The 21,528-nt window shown below is 38.1% G+C and overlaps 1 protein-coding gene across 1 annotated transcript in view; it reads right to left on the reverse strand.

The window, feature by feature from the left end:
* Window positions 1–21,528, reverse strand: part of GABRA3 (gamma-aminobutyric acid type A receptor subunit alpha3) — a 361,284-nt gene that overhangs the window by 141,977 nt on the left and 197,779 nt on the right. Inside the window, exon 6 of the mRNA XM_037133321.2 lies at window positions 19,170–19,237. Coding sequence (XP_036989216.1) covers window positions 19,170–19,237 — 68 coding nt within the window. The remainder of the gene's footprint in view (window positions 1–19,169; window positions 19,238–21,528) is intronic.

The raw sequence follows: 21,528 nt of genomic DNA on the forward strand, positions 1-21,528 counted from the left end.
TGTATGGGAAAACATATTTGCCAATGATACCTCAGACAAAGATTTAATCTCCAAAATATATAAAGAACTTGCATGACCCTACTCTAAGAAGACACCTAACCTAATTAAAAAATGGGAAAAGGACTTGAACAGACATTTCTCCAAGGAGGACATACAGAATATCCAGAGACACATGAAGAGATGCTCAATATCATTAGCTATCAGAGAGATGCAAATTAAAACCACAATAAGATACCACTTTACACCAGTCAGGATGGCTATCATAAACAAAGCAACAAACAACAAATGTTGGAGGGGTTGTGGGGAAACGGGGTCCTTAGTTCACTGTTGGTGGGAGTGCAGACTGGTACAACCATTATGGAAAACAGTATGGATTTTTCTCAGAAAAATAAAAATCGACCTGCCTTTTGACCCAGCAATTCCACTGCTAGGATTATATCTTAAGAATCCTAAAACATCAATATCAAAGAACCTATGCACCACAATGTTCATAGCAGCACAATTTACAATAGCCAAGAGTTGGAAGCAACCTAGGTGCCCATCAGTAAATGAATGGATCCAAAAATTGTGGTACATATACACAATGGAATTCTATGCTGCAGAGAGAAAGAAGGAGCTACTACCCTTTGCAACAACATGGATGGAACTGGAAAGCATTATGCTGAGTGAAATAGGCCAGGTGCTGAAAGACAAATACCATATGATCTCACCTTTAACAGGAAGCTAAACAACAAAACAAACAAGTAAGCAGAAAAAAAAAACCCAAAAAACAAAGACACTGAAATAGAGAACAAGGGGACAGTGACCAGAGGGGAGAAGGAAGGGAAGTTAAGGGGAAAAAGGGGGAGGGATTTGGAGGAACAAATAGGAAGGACACAGGGACGAGAACTAAGGGGGGGGGGAAATGGGAGGGAGGTGGGGAGCAAGGGGCGGGGGAGGCTGGGATGGGAAAAATAGACAAAAAAACTGTACTTGAAAAATAACTAAATAAAATTTAAAAAAAAAAATGGACTCAGGCCAACATAGAACAAGGGAAAGTGAAATAGAATTTTGTTCAACTGAGACTCAAAAGACTGCACTTCAGATGATCAAAACCCTTTTACATGACACAATGAACACATCAAGTCGAGTAAAATGACCACTGCAGAAAAATTATAAATCGCCAAAAAATAATGAAAATCTCTATCAAAGCACCCTTTAGAGTTCATCAAGACATAAACTTTATAATTTTCTATATATGCAGACAGTTCTGTTCCATCTCTCAGGTCTACAAGTCAAGTAAATTCGACAGGAAACTTAACTGTAAATATTAACTACAATAATAATTAAAACAGCTAACATTCAAAAAAAAATTTTGGTACATATGCACAATGGAATTCTATGCAGCAGAGAGAAAGAAGGAGCTACTAACCTTTGCAACAAAATGGATGGAACTGGAAAGCATTATGCTGAGTGAAATAGGTCAGGCATTGAAAGATAAATAAAATTTTTAAAAAAAGAAAAGAAAAAAAATTTTATATGGAACCATAAATGACCCCAAATAGCAGCCGCAATTTTGATAAGGAAGAACAAGATAGGAGGGATCACAATACCTGATATCAAAATGTATTACAAGGCCACTGTAATCAAAACAGCCTGATACTGGCATCAAAACAGGCACATAGACCAATGGAATAGAACAGAGAGCCCAGAAATCAACCCAACTCTCTACAGTCAATTAATATTTGACAAAGGAGGCAGTAACATAAAATGGAGTAAAGATAACCTCTTCAACAAATGGTGTTGGGAGAACTGGACAGCTACGTGCAAAAAAATGAAACTTGAGCACTGACTTACACCACACACCAAAATAAATTCAAGGTGTATAAAAGACTTAAATATAAGCCGTGACACCATTAAAGTGTTAGAGAAGAATATTGGCAAGAAAATCTCAGATATTTCACACAGCAACATATTTACTGATATGTCCCTTACAGCAAGGGACATAAAAAAAAGAATTAACAGCCCTGGCTGGTGTAGATTAGTGGATTGAGCATGGGCCTGGAACCAAAAGATTGTGATTCGATTCCCAGTCAGGGCACATGCCTGGGTTGCAGGCCAGTTCCCAGCAGGGGACGCACAAGAAGCAACCATACATTGATATTTCTCTCCCTCTCTCCTTCCCTTCCTTTCTAAAGATAAATAAATAAAATTTAAATGAAGTAAAAGAATAAACAAATGGGATCTCATCAAAATAAAAGGCTTCTGTGTGGCTAAAGAAAACAGTTTTAAAATAAAAAGAGAACCAATTGAATGGGAAAACATATTTTCCAACGATACCTGAGACAAGGATTTAATCTTCGATATATAAAGAACATACAGGAGTCGTACAAGGAAAGCAGCCCAATTAAAAAAATGTACAAAGTACTTGAACAGACATTTCTCCAAGGAGGACAGACAGAAGATCCAATGACACATGAAAAGATGCTCAATATCACTAGTTATTAGAGAGATGCAAATTAAAACCACAATAAAATACCACTTTACACTGGTCAGAATGGCCATCATAAAAAAAGCAATGAACAACAAGTGGTGGAGAGATTGTGGAGAAGAGGGGATCCTAATCCATTTTTGGTGGGATTGCAGACTGGTACAACCACTATGAAGACCTGATGAAATTTTCTAGACCTGCCTTTTGACCCAGCAATTCCGCTGCTGGGATTACATCCTAAAAACCCTAAAACACCAATCCAAAAGAACCTATGCACCCCAATGTTCATAGCAGCACAATTTACAATAGCCAAGACCTGGAAGCAACCTAGGTGCCCACCAGTAAATGAATGAATCAACAAATTATGGTACATATACACAATGAAATTCTGTACAGCAAAAAGAAAGAAGGAGCTCCTACCATTTGCAGCAGAATGGATGGGACTGGAAAGCATTATGCTGAGTGAAATAAGCCAGGCATTGAACGACAAATACCATATGATCTCACCTTTAAGAGGGAGCTCAACAACAAAACAAACAAGCAAGCAAAATATAACCAAGGACACTGAAATAAAGAATAGGGGGACAAAGACCAGAGGGGAGAATTTCAGGGGAAAAGGGGGAAGGATTTGCAGGAACTTGTATAAAGGACCCATGGACAACAACTAAGGGGGGTGGAAATGGGAGGGAGGTGGGAAGCACTTGAAGGCTGTGCTGAGATGGGAGTAAAAGACAGGAAACTGTACTTGAACAATATTTAAATTAAAAACAGCAGAACTACAGGATGTAGCATAAGTAGGTTTATTGTTATTTATATAGAAAATAATATAATTAATAAATAATGATGCAAGAAAAAATTTTTACAAGTGCTGTGAAGCATATTTATTTCTTGAGCATACTAATATTTTTTGCAATGACTGTTACAAATGTTTTTACAAATCCAACTATTGAAGATACTTATTAATTAATGTGAAACACATTTTTATTGTATTTTTAGTAATATCCAATTTTGAAAAGAAAACATTATTTTTTATATTTTTATATTTCTTTGTTTAATGATTTCTAGATAGTAACTGAAAATAAATAAAACATGTATTTTATTATATAACAAATGCAAATTTGTAGTGTTTTAAAATGTTTCCAATTTCAGCACATACTAGTAATGAGTGTATCTCACAGATGCATGCATCCTACACTGTAATTATTTTACTGTGACCTCTGCAGGGTTAAGAGAATAAAGAAATACATAGAGAGGAACATATGTAGAGAGGAATAAAATGCCAATGAATAAGTTTCTATCAGTAATAACCTTAAGTGTAAATGGAATAAATGTTCCAATAAAAAGACACAGGGTAGCTAAATGGATAAGAAAATATGACCTATATATATGCTCTCTATAAGGAACCCACCTCAGAACAAAAGATTTAGACAGGGTGAACATGAAGGGATGGGGACAAAGTATTCAATGTTAATAGAGATGAAAAAATAGCTGCGGTAGCAATATTTGTAACTGATAAGATAGACTTCAGAAACACGTTATTAGAAGAGACAAAGAAGATCACTACACAATACTAAAAGGGTCAATCCAACAAAGGCATATAACCCTTGTAAACATATATGCACCCCATATAGGAGCACCTAAATATATAAAGAATGTATTGGTGGACTTAAAGAAGAGATGGACAGCAATACAGTCATCATAGGGGTTTTTAACATCCCACTGTCATCAATGGATGGATCTTTCATGCAAAAAAATCAACAAGGAAACAATGTCCTTAAACAACATACTAGTCAAATGGATGTAACTGATATTTACAGAACATTTCATCCCAAAGCAACAGAATACATATTCTTCTCAGGTGCACATGGATCATTTTCAAAGAAAGACATGATGGGACACAAAATAAGTCTTTTTTCTATTGTTCTACAAGTACAGTTGTCTTCATTTTTCCTGTCATAAAGTAAGTCTTAATAAATTCAAGAAAATTAAAATCAAATGAAGCAGTTTTTCAGGTCACAATGCCTTAAAACTAGAAAAGAACCTCAATAAAAATTGAAATACACAGAAGCAAAATAATACATTATCAAATAATTAATGGGTCAACAATGAGATCAAGGAAGAAATTTTTTTTTAATGGAAACAAATTAAAATGAACACAAAACAAACCAAAACCTATGGGATACAGTAAAAGCAGTTCTGAGAGGGAACTTCAAAACATTGCAGGCCTTCCTCAAGAAGATAGAAAAATCTCAAAGAAACATCCTAACCCTTCACCTAAAAGAACTAAAAAAAAACCCAACAACAAACAATGCCCATAATGAGGAAAAGAAAAAAAATAATCAGGATCAGAGCAGAAATAAATGGCACAGTGACAACAAAAACAATTCAAAAGATCAATAAATATAGAAGCTGGTATTTTGAAAACATAAGCAAAATTGACAAATCTTTAACTAGACTCGTCAAGAAAAATAGAGAGAGGACCCAAATTAATAAAATCAAAAATGAAAAAGGAGACATAAAAAATACCACAGAAATACAATGGATTGTAAGAAAATATTATGAACAAATATATGCCACAAAAGTGGACAGTGTGAGTTAAATGCATGAATTTCCCAAAACTTAAAATCTTCATATACTAAATCAGAAAAAGACAGAACACCTGAATAGACCAATAACAACTAATGAAATTGAAGTAGTAATTAAAAAACTTCCAACAAACAAAAGTACTGGGCCAGATGACTTCACAGGTGAATTTTACCAATCATTCAAATAAGAAGTAACATCAATCCTTTCAAATTACTCCAAAAGATTCAAGAAGAGCGAAATCTTACAAACTCTTTTTACAATGTCATTATTATTATAATTCCAAGACAAGGTCAAGACACAACAGAAAAAGAAAATACAGGTTAATAGCCCTGATGAACATAGATGCTGAAACCCTCAACAAAGTATTAGCAAACCGGATACAGCAATACATTAAAAACATCTTAAACCATAATCAGGTCGGAGTCTTTCCAGTGGCGTAAGGCTGGTACAATATTCACAAATCAATAAATGTGATACATGACAAAAAATGAAAGATAAAAATCACATGTTCATATCAATAGCGAATAAAAAGTATTTGATGAGACTTCTGCCAAGATGGGGACGTAGGTGGAAACACCTTGCGTCCTCGCCCAACCAAATCTAAAACCAAAGGTTTTAACAACAATAAATGCAACCAAACCACACAGAAAATCAACAATACGGAGTTCAAAAACAATGAAATGCTCGGCTAAACCGGCGCAAACAGATAAAAACATGGCTCAAGAACAACTCAGAGCCCACGACCTGATAAATCTAACCAATGAAGAAATAGCCAGACTGTCAGATGCACAGTTCAAAACACTGGTGATCATGATGCTCACAGAACTGGTTGATTTTAGTCACAAATTAGAGGAACATATGAAGGCTAAACTAATTGAAATGAATGGCAATGCACAGGAAACCAATAGTAACAGAAAGGAAACTGGGACTCAAATCAAGGGAGTAGACCAGAAGGAAGGAAAAAAATGACCAAACAGAAAAGAATGAAGACACAAGAATTCAAAAAAATGAGAAGAGGCTTAGGAACCTCTAGGACATCTTTAAACATTCCAACATTCGAATTATAGGGGTACCAGAAGGGGAAGAGGAACAGTCACGAGTGGAAATCTTATTTGAACAAATAATAAAAGAGAACTTCCCCATTCTGGCAAAGGAAATAGACTTCCAGGAAATCCAGGAAGCTCAGAGAGTCCCAAAGAAGTTGGACCCAAGAAGGGACACACCAAGGCACATCATCATTACATTAGCCAAGATTAAAATGAAGGAGAGAATCCTAGAAGCAGCAAGAGCTAAGGGGACAGTCACCTACAAAGGAGTTCCCATCAGACTGTCAGCAGATATCTCAAAAGAGACCTTACAGGCAAGAAGGGGCTGGAAAGAAGTATTCCAAGTCATGAAAGGCAAGGACCTACAACCAAGATTGCTCTATCCAGCAAAGCTTTCATTTAGAATGGAAGGGCAGATAAAGTGCTTCTCAGATAAGGTCAAATTCAAGGAGTTCATCATCAACAAGTCCTTATTATATGAAACGTTAAAGGGACTTATCTAAGAAAAAAGAAGATAAAAAAATTAACAGTGAAAGGACAACAAACTCACAGTTATTAACAACCATACCTAAAACAAAAGCAAATTAAAAGGACAGCTAGATCAGGAGTGGAAACATAGAAATGAAAATCTCAAGGAGGGTTAGCAACAGGGGAGTGGGAGGAGGAGAAAGGGGGAGAAGGTACAAAAAATAAGTAGCATAGACAGTAGATAGAAAATAGAAGGGGGGCAAGAATAGCATGGGAAATATAGAATCTAAAGGACTTGAGACACTTGGTCATAAACTAAAGGGGGGGTAATGGTGGGGATAGGGGGGTAGGGTGGAGGGGAATGAAGGGGGGGAATAGAACAACTGTAATGGCATAATCAATAAAAAATAAAAAGAAAAAAAATGAAACTCAACTGCCAACTTACACCATAAATAAAAATTAACTAAAGATGGATAAAATATTTAAATATAAGATGTGATACCATAAAAGTGCTAGAGGAGAACATAGGTAGGAAAATTGCAGATATTCTATGCACCAATATTTTCACTGATTATGTCCCCTGTAGCAAGGGACATAAAGGAAACAATAAACGAATGGGACTTCATCAAAATAAAAACCTTCTGCTCAGCTGAAGAAAACATCAACAAAATGGGAAGTGAACCAATCATATGAGAAAACATATTTTCAAATGATACCTCAGACAAGGGTTTAATCTTCATGACTCCATGACTCCAAACCAGGAAGGCAAACAATCCAATTAAAAATGGACAAAGGACCTTCCTTCTCCAAGAAGGACATATAGAGGGTCCAGAGACATATGAAAAGATGCTCAACATCATAGCCATCAGAGAGATGCAACTTAAAACCACAATGAGAGTTCACTTCACAATGGTACAAATGACCATAATAAACAAATCAACAAACAATAAGTGCTCTTGAGGTTGTGGAGAAAAGAGAACCCTAGTACATCATTGGTAGGAATTGCAGACTAGTGCAACTACTATGGAAAACAGTATGGATCTTCCTCAAAATATTAAAGATGGAACTACCTTTTGACCCAGCATTTCCATTTCTTTGAATATATCCTAAGAATCTCAAAATACCAATTCAAAATAATATATATTCCTTCCCTATATTCCTAAAAGCTTTACAATAGCTGAGATTTTGAAATGGTGTAAGTTGCCATCAGTAGATGTGTAGATAAAAAAAGTTGTGGTATATTTCAGAATGGAATACCATGAAGCAGTATAAAAGAAGGAACTCTTACTTTTTGTGACAGCATGGATGAAACTGGAGACTATTATGCTAAGTGAAATACGCCAGTCAATGACAGACAAATACCATTTGATCTCACTTATCAGTAGAATCTAATGAACAAAATAAACTGATGATCAAAATAGAATCAGAGGCATGGAAACATGGAACAGAATGGCAGATGTCATAGGGGAGGGGGAAGTGGGATCTGGTTAAAAGGAGGTGAAGAGATTAGTCAAAAACATACAGGGTTCAGCAGAAGTAACACCTGCTTGAGTGTGGTTGGTAGGGTAATAACATGGGTGCAGTGATTTATAGTTTTAATTGAACATTTCACCTAAAATGTCATATGGTATACTTGAAGGTGATATTGTTGTTACAAAAATTCCAGCTTATTATTTTGTACTAAAAGATTTTATAATAAAAATGAGGCATTATTTGTGCCATATCCTGTATATTCATGACCTATGTACATGGACAAAGTTGTGGAGATTGACTGGGAATGTGGGGAGGGCTGAGTGGCGGTGGGGAGGGCTGAGTGCCGGTGGGGAAGCAGGGGAGAAATTGGGACAACTGTAATATTGAAATAGCATAAACCACAAAATGTTTAAAAGAAAAAATATCTACTCTCAGATTATATTAGTTGTCACATTTGTACCTTTCTTTCCAGTTACTGAACATATGCTTAGCATAATTTTCTTAATCCAGTATTTCACTTTTCTCTGCATTCTAATTCAAAGGATCTTGGGAGACCAGGGAAAACTTCTACTTGCCAAGAGCCATTACTCATTGGCAAGGAATAAACAGACACAATCTGAGAGAGAAGTGACAATGAAACTGCAGTTTTACTAAATCTTTTTCAGCCTTCCTCTTATTGTTACCTCTACCATCTTTCCATACATTCAGAAAATGCTCTACAATCTCCTCAAAATAGAAAATTATAGAAGTTCATATCGCCTCAGTTTACACAAATTGGATTGTATCCCTTACTTCTTATTCTTTCTCTCCTGGGAGACAACTGACCCAGGATTGATTGGTATTGCTACTTAGGAGTTATGTATGGTGTGACCATCAAGCTCCATTTGTCGCAAATGGTTATCAGAAGCCTTTCACTCATGATGTCTATAAAATTACCATTGTAAATTTTCCAAGTTATATCTTATATTCTGCAGTTGTTTTCTTTCCTTCTCTGACTTTCCCCTTAGAAAGATCTACAACTCTACAGCTTTCAGTTCTGCCTAATTCCCTGTTGTTGCAGCTCCTTATTTTCATGGTTGGAGAAACCACCAAAACTAGCAGCCCATAGACTGGAGCCATCAATCAGTGACTTGTTAGCTCTCCTGGAGAAAGCTATGGTACTTGGACTCTCTATCTGAAGGGCTTGCTACCAATGTTTCATTTCATCTCAACAGAAAGAACCTGTGTCAGTTCTAATACCAGGTGTTAGAGATACAAAAATGTACCTGACATGTTTTCTACCTTTGAATAACTTTCAGTCAAGTGGAGAAACAGTTATAATTTTTCCCTTACATTTAATTTGTTCCCATCTCATTTATTTTTGCATTCAACAAATAGTTGAGAATTTACCAAATGCTAAAAACAGAATTAGGCATTGGTAGTACTTAGATGAACAAAACAGACATGGATCTTTTTGTCACACTTAGGATCTATGTCTTTGGAGGTCCGTGTTTGACCACGGAATGCAATGACTACAAAGGATTATGGGTGGTGCTAGTTCAGCACTTAAAATGGCACCACAATTTCCCCCACTTTGCGAACACAAGACTGTCTCTACTCCCTTAAGAAAGTATTCTGGACTATAACTCCCTGTTTGTATGGAAGTGAGTTAAGAATTCAGCCAGCTATAATTTTCATCTACATCTACATCTAATTAACAGATTAATTTTCCAAGTAATATGTTATCTCAAGTTAGCTTGAGTTCATGTTTGAACTAGTTGCTAAAGCCTGATGCTTCAACCAAAGTTGATCCCTGACCCTGGATCAATTGCCTAGTCTACCGAGTAGTACATGAAGCAGTTCCTAAAAGCACCAGAAAGGTATCTACCAACCAGAGTGATCATAGCTATTCTGCCTTGTGACAGTATTGAAGCGCAGGTAAAAATAACCTGAAATTTACTTAACCAAAGTATTCCCTCCTTATAAGAATAGCCATTCTGTTCCTTCTGCTTAATACTGAGGAAGAAAAATAACCAAGCAAGAGGAACATGAAACTTCAAAAGAGATAGAAAGTCTGCATTATTTGAAATGCCTCCAGGCCTCTGAACACCCATGTATGCCTGCTTGGGTGGGGGAAGGAGCAAGTAGGGGGGCTAGTTTGGGCAGGGGCTCTGTGTGTGTTTTTGTAGTATCTCTGGATTGAAGTATCTGCACATGTGTGTCTATGGAGTTGCTAGGATAACACGTGGGTTGTTATTCTGTGTGTATTTTCTTACATGCATGTACCTTTTTCTGAATGTATTTGTAGATGTTGGTGCTTGAGTGAGAATGAATATGTGTGTGTGTTCAAAGAGTAGCTTCAGTTGCTTTCTTTGAAAAACTCTAATCCATCACTGGTGAATCTGGTTATCCCCAATGGTCCATGAGCTCTCTGAATAAGGGGGTCCCTAGAGCCCCTTAATACAGATTTTGGCTTTTAAGGAGTACTTGTTGAATTTACAACTGGCAACAGTTTTAATGCACACCTAGATCTGAAGCTGTGGGAGTAGTCAACAGGTTGAGAAGGGACAAGATATAAAGGTTTTTCTGCTGACCATATGAAAGACCTGTCTCCTCTTACCCTCATATTTCAAACAGGCCCCTCACTGAGCTCTCCCTATGTGCCAAGTATTCTATTAAGTGCCAGGGAAACCATGAAGACTTGGTACTTGACCTTAAGGAGTATACAGGGAGTCTACTATATGTCTGCACCCTTCTCTTTATTCCACACTTCAAAGACAAATTTCAGGCCTATACCTTCTCCCTGCCTGGCCTCACAACTACACATGTCTCTCTCCTGACAACTTGCCTGCTTCTCCAAGTGACTCCTATACATTGTTTGGTTGAAAAACGTGTCATGTAAAAATCAATGTGCCTAAACCAGTTTTCATCCTCCAGTCTTTTGCCCCTTGTAGTCAATCCTGTTCAGAGTGTCAATTCAATCTTTCTAATACAAAACATATTTTCCCTGCCCTACTAAAATCCACTAAATGGTTCTCTATTACCTACAGGGAAACTCTATCATGTCCCTATACAAACATTTGTATTTACTCAAGAGGTTTAAAGAAGCCCTGTCCCTTGATAAGTAGTTGTCTCACTGACATACAGATACAGAGAAAAATCTAAGTGATGAACATGGACATTCCATATTTTTTAAATATATGTTTTATTTTAAAATTTTTATTTTCAGTGCTGGAAGGAAGATGGTGATGAAGTAAAATGGAGCGGATTCCAGCTCCCTCTTTATGCGTGGGTGAAAGTCCTGCCATATCTACTAAGAAACAGCGCAATCAACTAACAGATCTATAGCATTTATGAAATTGGGAGAGCAGCGATTGTGACGGACACTGAGGGTCTGGTCAGCAGCAGGTCAGTGGGGTCTCGGAGAGTTAAGTGGCGACAGGAGCAGCAGCAGCAGGACCGGCGCCCACAGTCAGGCAGCCCCAGGGCTGCCGCCACCATGGCTGGTCAGGGTTCAGAGGTATGGGTCTGGGACCAGCCCTGGAGGCGTCATCCAAGGGAGCCAAGGTACCCAGCGGCTTTGGTAGGTGACAAGTGCAGGTCATTAGCTTTCTTCTTCCCCATCTAAGCTACACCAGGCAGAAGCCTGTCTCCTTAAGTTTACACAGAGAGCAGAGAATAACAAGAACAAAGGGCCATGTTTAACTGTGGACTCTGTGGCTGCCAGCCCAGGAGAATTGAGAGGCGCATTGTTGCCACTGGTCTGGCTGGGGATTGAGCTGGGCTGAGAGGCAGGCTGTTGGAGAGGCTTTTTTTTTTTGGAAAGTGGACTGAGGTGCTCCATTGCAATGGCTTGGCTCGCTTCCCACCCAGCCTGGCCGCGACCCAGAAAATGGGCGGAGAGATTTGAGTCCCGCCACAGCTCTTGGAAATACCCTGCCACAGGCTGAGGGACCCAAGCAGCCTGGCAGGTGCGCCGGGGAGGCCCCCCACCCCAGTCTGGTGAGCGCTGGCAACCGAAACCACAGAGAGGTCCTGCTGCAACCAGAAGAACCGGTTTGGACAGTTTAAAACCAACAAGGGAAGATTTTTTCTTTGCTTTTTTGGGGGGCGGTTAGTAACCTTATATATGTTTAGTTTTATTATTGCTTTATCTTTCAATACTTTGATCCTCTCCTTTCTTTTTTTTTCTGTTTTAGTCCTTCTTCCCTTCTTCCCAAACTTACTGCTTTTTCCTCCCTTCTCCTGCCTTTTTTTTGTTTTGTTTTATTTTGTTTGTTACTTGCTTTGTTTTCTTTTACCCACAAGAGACACAAACATATGGGAACTGTGAAAAGACCAGAATGGGATGCAAAGAGGGAGCATCTCAAAAATAGAGACAGAGAGACAAAGTTCACTTTGTTATAGCACAGAAGCCACAACTCGGTGCATACTTGTATTACTTTTTTCATTATTCTCAATTCTTTTATATTCTAATAGTATCTTTGTATTCCTCCTCCTTCTGTATAGGCTTCTTAGTCTTGGCTGGTTATATTGTATTATTTGACAGGTTTCCTCTGTCCTTTCCTCCACAATATATTTCTAATTTTCTATACCTCACGCCTCTTGTTTTCCTTTAGCACACTACCCGAAGCTCTACGCCCCCTATTCAGACAGATCTCATAGAGTCAGTCATATGATTGTTGCTCTAATACTATTGTAAATAATAGCTGTTCTATATAACTGTAAATATTTCACAACAAATCTCCCAGATCTTAGCCCACTTTACAAGTACCTGAACTCTATTACTGGAGTAATTAACACTATTTGCTCACGCACTACACTTATTTACTATTCCTTACTCTCACCTTACCTCAAAATCTGATGGTCTGAAACCTAACTGCTTTCTAGTTCCAACTAACAAGCCTTTCATCCCCAACAAGAGACTTACTTTTGTCCATCATTTCATAAAAGTGGTAAGTTGGGTTGAAGATTACAGATAACACTACATATAGCCTAAAGATTGTCTATCTCTTCTCTACCGACTATGACTGTAAATATCATAAAATACACTTCTGCTGTCATACCATTTGGCCTCCCCCTCCAACTGATTACACACACACAAAAAAGGAGTAGGTGGAAGTGGAGAATATCAAGATACCTGCAGAAGATGGCAACACTGAAACTCACAGGTATTCTACCACAGAAGTTCACACCGTAAACCCAGGGAGCCAGAACAGATCAATTTTAGAAGCTCAGGCTAACAAAAAGAGTCTCACAAACAATGGGGAGACAAGGAAATAATCCCCAAATGAAAGAAAAGGGAGAAGCCTCAGAAAAAATGTTAGATGAAATAGAGGCAAGTCAACTATCAGATATTGAATTCAGAGCACTGGTTATCAGGAATTTCAAAGAGCTCACAATGAGCTACCAGAAACTACAGGGGAGCTACAAAAAACTCACCACAAACTATATTAACATGAAAAAGGAAATAGAAACTATCAGCAAGGGGCAAGAGGAAATGAAGAATACATATTCTGAATTGAAGAACACAGAAGAAAGTATCAAAAATAGAATCAATTGAGCAGAAGATCAGATTAGCGAGTTGGTGGCAAAAGTAGAAAACATCTCACAGAAAGAGCAAGAAAAAGAAAACAGGCTCAGAAAGAATGAAGAGGAATTAAGAAAAATGCAAGACAATATGAAATGTAATAATATACGAATAATATGAATACCAGAAGGAGAAGAAGAAGAACAAGGAATAGAAAACCTATTTGAAAAAGTACTGAGAGAAAATTTCCTTAATTTGATGAGAGAAAAAGTCACACAAATCCAGGAGTCACAGAGAGTCCCAATCAAGAGGAACACAATGAGGCCCACTTCAATACACATCATCAGCAAAATGGCAAAATTCCAAGACAAAGAGAGAATCTTAAAGGCAGCAAGGGAGAAAAAGGAAGTAACACACAAGTGAGCCCCATTAAGGTTGGTTACTGACTTCTCAGTGGAAACACTCCAAGCAAGAAGAGAATGGGAAGAAATATTCCAAGTAATGGGAACCAGAGGCCTACAACCAAGGTTACTTTACGCAGTAAGGTTCTCAATCAAGACAGAAGGCCAAAAAAAGAGCTTCCAAGACAAAAGAAGTCTAGAAGAATATGCCGCTACCAAACCAGCCCTACAAGAAATACTAAAAGGACTGCTTTAAGGAAAGGAAGGAAAAGAGAGAGACACAGAGGAACACAGGTACAAAAATGGCAGTGAATAAGTACCTATCAATAATAACCTTAAATATAAATGGATTAAATGCTCCAATCAAAAGACACAGAATAGTTGAATAGATAAGAATGCATGACCCACACATATGCTGCCTACAAGAGACCCACCTCAGGAAAAAAGACCATCACAGACTAAAAGTGAAAGGCTAGAAACAAATTTTCCAAGCAATTGAACAAGAAAAAAAAAGCTGGGGTAGCAATTCTCATATCAGACAAAATACACATCCAAAAAGGGCCATAAAGAGAGACCCAGAAGGTCACTTCATAATAATAAAGGGAAGAATCCACGAGGAAGACATTAACATCATAAATATATATTAACCCAACATAGGAGGACCCAAATATATAAAGAAACTCTTAGAGGAATTCAACAAAAATATTGACAGCAACACAATTATAGTAGGGGATTTTAACACCCCACTGTCAAAATTGGACAGATCTTCCATACAAAATATCAACAAAGATATTGCAGCATTAAACAACATCCTAGATGAAATGGACTTAACTAATATATATAGAGCCCTTCATCCCAAACAAGCTAAATACACATTCTTTTCAAGTGCACATGGAACATTTTCAAAGATAGACCACATGATAAGAAAAAAAATGAGCCTCACCAAATTCAAGAAAATGGAAATCATACCAAGCATTTTTTCTGACCACAAGGGACTGAAATTGGAAACCAACTGAAAAGGAAAAAGCCCAAAACACCCAAAATCATGGAGACTGAATGGTATGCTATTAAGCAACGAATGGGTAAAGACTGAAATTAGGGAAGAAATCAAAAAGTTTCTGGAAACAAATAAAAATGAACTCACAAAAACCCACAACTTGTGGTACACAGCAAAGGCGGTCCTGAGAAGGAAGTTTATAGTTATAAAGGCCTACCTAAAGAAGATAGAAACATTTCAAACAAACAACCTAACCCTACGCCTGCAAGAACTCAAGGAACAACAACAAAGAGAGCCCAGAGCTAGTAGAAGGAAGGAAATAACCAAGATCAGAGCAGAACTAAATGACATAGAGACTAAAAGCATAGTTCTAAGGATCAATGAATCCAGGAGTTGGTTCTTTGAAAAGATAAACAAAATAGACAAGCCTTTAAGCAGGCTCATCAAGAAAAGAAGAGAGAGGACACAAATGAACACAATCAGAAATGAAAGAGGAGAGATTACAACTGATACCACAGAAATAGAAAGGATAGTAAGAAATTACTATGAAGAACTGTATCCCAAGAAATTTGAAAACCTAGGTAAAATGGACACATTTCTAGAAAAATACAATCTTCAAAAACTCAATGAAAAGAAGCAGAAAACCTAAACAGAACAATAACAGCAAATAAAATTGAAGCAGTAATCAATAATCTCCTGTCACACAAAAGCTGTGGAACAGATGGTTTCACAGGAGAATTCTACAAAGCATTTAAGGAAGAGCTGACCCCTATTCTTCACAGACGATTCCAAAAAATCCAAAAGCATGGAAAACTCCCGAAGTCTTTTTATGAACCCAGCATCATCCTAATTACAAAATGAGATAGAGACACAACAAACAAAGAAAACTTCAGGCCAATATCAATGATGAACATAGACACTAAAATCCTCAACAAAATATTGGCAAATCGCATCCAACAATATATCAAAAAGATCATACACCATGACCAAGTGGGATTCATCCCAGGTATGCAAGGATGATTCAATATTCGCAAATCAGTAAATGTAATACATCACATAAACAGAAGCAAAGACAAAAACCACATGATCATATCAATAGATGCGGAAAAAGCCTTTGATGAGGTACAACACCCATTTATGATAAAAACACTCAGCAAAGTGAGAATAGAGGTAGCATTCCTCAATATAATAAAGACCATATATGAGAGGCTTACAGCCAATATCATACTCAATGGGCAAAAACTAAAACCTTTTCCACTAAGATCAGGAACAAGACAAAGATGTACACTTTCACCAATTCTATTCAATATAGTATTGGAAATTTTAGCCACAGCAATCAGGCTAGAAAAGGAAATAAAAGGCATCTAAGTTGAAAAGGAGGAAACAAAACTGTTGCTGTTTGCAGATGACATGATAGTGTACATGGAAAATCCTATAGACTCTACCAAAAAACAGCTTGAACTAAAAAATGAATTTGGCAAAACAGCGGGTTACAAAATCAATATCCAGAAATCAAAGACATTCTTGAATACTACCAATGAATCAGCAGAAGCAGAAATCAAGGAAAAAATGTCCTTTGATATAGCAAAAAGAAAAATGAAGTATCTGGGAATAAACCTAAACAAAGGTTAAAAACCTGTATGCAGAAAACTACACAACACTGAGGAAAGAAATCAAGGAAGACACAAACAAAAATGAAACATATACTGTGTTCATGGATTGGAAGAATTAACATCATCAAAATGTCAATACTACCCAAAGCAATTTACAAAATCAATGCAATATCTATTAAAGTACCAATGGCATATTTCACAGACATAGAACAAACACTTCAAATATTTATATGGAACCATAAACGACCCCGAATAGCAGCTGCACTTTTGAGAAAGAAGAACAAAGTAGGAGGGATCACAATACCTGATATCAAACTGTATTACAAGGCCACTGTAATCAAAACAGCCTGGCACTGGCATCAAAACAGGCACATAGACCAATGGAACAGAACAGAGAGCACAGAAATCAACCCAACTCTCTACAGTCAACTAATATTTGACAAAGTGGTAGTAACATAAAATGGAGTAAAGATAGCCTCTTCAAAAAATGGTGTTGGGAGAACTGGACAGCTACGTGCAAAAAAATGAAACTTGAGCACCGGCTTACACCATACACCAAAATAAATTCAAGGTGGATAAAAGACTTAAATATAAGCTGTGAAACCATTAAAGTCCTAGAGGAGAACATTGGCAAGAAAATCTCAGATATTCCACGCAGCAACATCTTTACCAATATGTCCCCTAGAGCAAGGAATATAAAGGAAAGAATAAATAAATGGGATCTCATCAAAATTAAAAGCGTCTGTGTGGCTACAGAAAACAGTATTAAATTAAAAAGACAACCAACTGTATGGGAAAACATATTTGCTCATGATACCTCAGAAAAAGTTTTAATCTCCAAAATATACAAAGAACTCACATGACTTCACTCTAGGACAAATAACCCAATTAAAAAATGGGAAAGGGACTTGAACAGACACTTCTCCAAGGAGGATATACAAAAGATCCAGAGACACATGAAAAGATGCTCAATATGGCTTGCCATCAGATAGATGCAAATTAAAACCACAATGAGATACCACTTTACACCAGTCAGAATGGCTATCATAAACAAAGCAACAAACAACAAATGTTGGAGAGGTTGTGGAGAAGAGGTGATCCTAATCCATTAATGGTTTTGAATGCAAACTTGTACATCCATTATGGAAAACAGTATGGAATTTTCTCAGATAACTAAAAATGGACCTGCCTTTTGACCCAGCAATTCCACTGCTGGGATTATATCCTAAGAACCCTAAAACACCAATCTCAAAGAACCTATGCACCCCAATGTTCATAGCAGCACAATTTACAATAGCCAAGAGTTGGAACCAACCTAGGCTCCTGTCAGTAAATGAATGGGTCAAAAAATTATGGTACATATACACAATGGAATTCTATGCAGAAGAGAAAGAAGGAGCTATTACCCTTTGCAACAACATGGATGGAACTGGAAAGCATTATGCTGAGTGAAATAAGCCAGGTGTTGAAAGACAAATACCATATGATATCACCATTAGCAGGAAGCTAAACAACAAAACAAACAATCAAGAAAAATACAAACAAAGACACTGAAATAGAAAACAGGGGGAAAATGACCAGAGGGGAGGGGGGAGGGAATTTAAGGGGGAACAGGGGGGTATTTAGAGGAAGAAGTATAAAGGACACAGGGACAATAACTAAGAGGGGTGGAAATCGGAGGGAGGTAGGGAGCACCGGGCAGGGTGGGCTGGAATGGGAGAAATAGACAGAAAACTGTACTTGAAAAATAATTAAACAAGTTAAAATGTTTAAACATTTTTTAAAAATTTAAATTTTTTTTTGTTTTCAACACAAAGTTACTCATTCAACAAAAATTTATTGAGCATGTAATAACTGTCAGGCATACTGAAAACATAATATTTTTTCCTGTATGATAATTAGTAAATCAGATATCTGATACTTAGTATTAGTCAGATAGTCCATTAAGATGGGGGTATCCTATTTCTATTCTCCTCTTCAGTCTTTGCTTTGGCAACAATGGAGACTGATAGGAGAAGGGAAAGTCTTTGGAAATGACTCACAAGCCATCTGCTTTTTGGCTCTACTGTGCTCTCCCATACTCCTTCAATCTGCTCCAAATCTCTCCCATTGCTTACATCTACAGGAGTGTCAGTTTCCAGAAGTCGTTTTTACTCCCCCTCAAAACACTTTACATCACCCTCGTCAGTCCATACAGGACAGACCTGTTTGAAAGGAACAGACTTGGATAACACCATTGGCTGCTCGACTGGGAATCTCCACCACAATGCTTTCTTCACATGAACTATCAGTAGTAATATGTGTGTGGTGATTGCAAAATGTGAAAGGAGAGGTCAAGGAAAGTGTAATTGAGGATAGGGAGCAGATGTGCTGGGGAAAGAAGGGACTGACACTCCTGATGAGGGTATATGCTTTTATGTAAATAGGTAGGGAGAGCAGGACAAGAGATGGATTTGGCTAAATGCAGGATGGTGATGGTAGGAAATTCATCTGAGACAAAACTTCTCCATAAAACATAGCTTCAAGGCCCTGCCACAAGAAAAAAAACATTTTATTTGATTTGTTATACCATCTTTCCCTTTTACTTTACCAAGAACTATACTTACCATGTCAGTGTCTGACACAGGGCCAAAACTGGTCACATAGATATCAGTCTTCACTTCAGTCACTGCATCTGGGCCAAAGAAAGTAGAAGAACAGAGTGTCATGAAAACCTGTTGTCTTAGCTCTGAGAGAGACCAGTGTAGTACTCTGGATGACAGCTAACTTGCTACTTCTGAGAAAGATATTAGTCACAGTCAGAGGGAAACCCCTGAAAAATCTCTCACCTGTACTATTACTTCATGGAGGACATGCTAAGTACAAGTATGAAGTCCATCCCTTTAGGTATAATTTAGAATGACAGCAGAATCCTGAAGCTTACGGAGAGCTTTAGAGATCTCTGGCATTCACATGCATTAAGCTGTCACACTGGGAGTACCCTTACCTGCAGTAGATCACCAATATTCCAGTATCCAACTCTTTTCTACTCCCAGGAAGATAAAATGACTGCACTCCAATTTATCTTCCCACTTAAAGTAGGGATACACCACATGACTTGTTTTGCTTATGGGAGGAAGTAATGTGTGCTCCTCTATGGCTGAAACAGTTAATGTTCCATACTAGCCCCTAACTGCTATGGTCATCATGTAAACACTTGTTGATGTAGAGCTGCCATAAGACAAACAGCCTGGAATGATGAGCCAACATATGAAGGACAATTGCCCTAAAGAGTTGCCTGGATCTACAACACACTTTGCATGATTGAAAAATAAATGTGTGTTAGATTAAGTGACTGAAGTTTGGAGATGATTGATACTATCTGATATATGCTCTTTGCATTTATTTTTCTTTTGTGTAACTGTCTGCTTACTTGTTTACCTTCCTACCTAATGCAAGAATCCCTGAATGACAGTTTCCCTATTTTGATATCTCTGTATCCTCAGTACCTAGAAAAGGAACATAGAAAAGTAAATAGGACTCTCAAAGATGGGGGAGAGGTAGGTGATAGCAGAAACCACTTGCCCCTACACCCAGCTGGAATACCTAGCTGATCTGAGAAACAGAGTGAAAAACCAACAGCAACCAGTTTATATGAAGTTTGAAGGCCAAACTTGTAGAGGATGTTGAAAATGAGACAGTAAAGAGATCGGATTGGGACAGTAAGGTCCCAGGGACCTGCATGGGGACCAAGGCTGCTGTGGTCCCCAGCTTGGTGTCTGCTGCAGGATCCTTGGAGGAGAGCCAAATAAGCAGCTCCCTCCCATACCAAAGCAGGGAAGACACTGTGGCACCAGAGGAGTTCTGGATGCTTGAAGTCACTGGGGGGAATAAAGATGATGTGGGTGAGAAACAGAGGTGGTGTTCACTCACTGGAACTGTGGATGCTAGCTAGGTCATTACCAGAGAAATTGGGGAGTAGTTGACACCTGGAAAAGGGAGAAGGGTTGGGCCATGTCAGACCCTGACCCAGATAGTTTCCAGTCTGGCTAGAAAGTTGGCCTGTGTGGACAGCTCGGTGCTTGTTAATAATGGCAGGCTTAAACAAGAGGCTTTTACTCAATAAAAGGCTCTCAGCTGCTGTTTTGAGGGAATTTTTGCCAGGTGCCTGGCTCCTGCCCTTGCTAGCTTGCCCAGTGGCTGGCTCATTCTTTTGCTGACTCTCTAAGAGGAAGAAGAAGGTGCACTGCAGGGATCATTCAGAGGAGGTCAGCAGGGCTCAGGGAATTAGCAGTCCCCAGAGAGACTTAATTTGGTGCAGGAGCTGAACAGCCCTGAAGAAACTGAGAGGACACAGCATCTAGGTCAGCAAAGAGGGAGAAGGTGGTGAGTTCCTCCAAATTAGTACACCTAAAGGGCAGCACACTGGTGGATTAAAGGTGTTGGATGGGCAAAGAAGGACAGTGGGGGCCCAGCAGCACATGGAGGACCTGGGCTGGAGGCTGAGCAACTGTGAATATTGTGGCCCAGACCTGGTCCCCAACCTCCCAAAACAATAGAAAGGGAGAAACCCAAAGCCCAGCCTACCTCTGCCTACAGCATCCAGGAAGACCAGCAGAACTATCTTAGCAGGTTTAAAGTCAACAAGAGGCTTTTTTATTTTCCCCTCTTTTTTTCTCTTTTTTCTTTTTCTTTTTTTCCCCCCAACTGAGATAATAAGATCTGGAGCTGTGAAAGGTTCAGAGAGAGATCCAGAGAGGGAGCACAAGGCTAACCCCAACAACTGAGAAACTGAGACAAATTTCACTTTGCTATCCTATAGAACTTGCATTTTATTGTTTATTTGTATTGTTTTTATTTTTATTATTTTTACTTCTTTATTTCATTAGTATTATTTTCTTCTTTCTGTTTAGGTTTTTTTAGTTTTATTTGTTTAATTACATTGTCTGACTGGTTTTCCTTGTTCTCTCTTTCATATTATATTTT

This window comes from Artibeus jamaicensis, unplaced genomic scaffold (genome assembly GCF_021234435.1).
Source record: "Artibeus jamaicensis isolate MK-2021 breed Jamaican fruit bat unplaced genomic scaffold, CSHL_Jam_final contig_554, whole genome shotgun sequence".
In the NCBI taxonomy this organism is placed as follows: domain Eukaryota; kingdom Metazoa; phylum Chordata; class Mammalia; order Chiroptera; family Phyllostomidae; genus Artibeus; species Artibeus jamaicensis.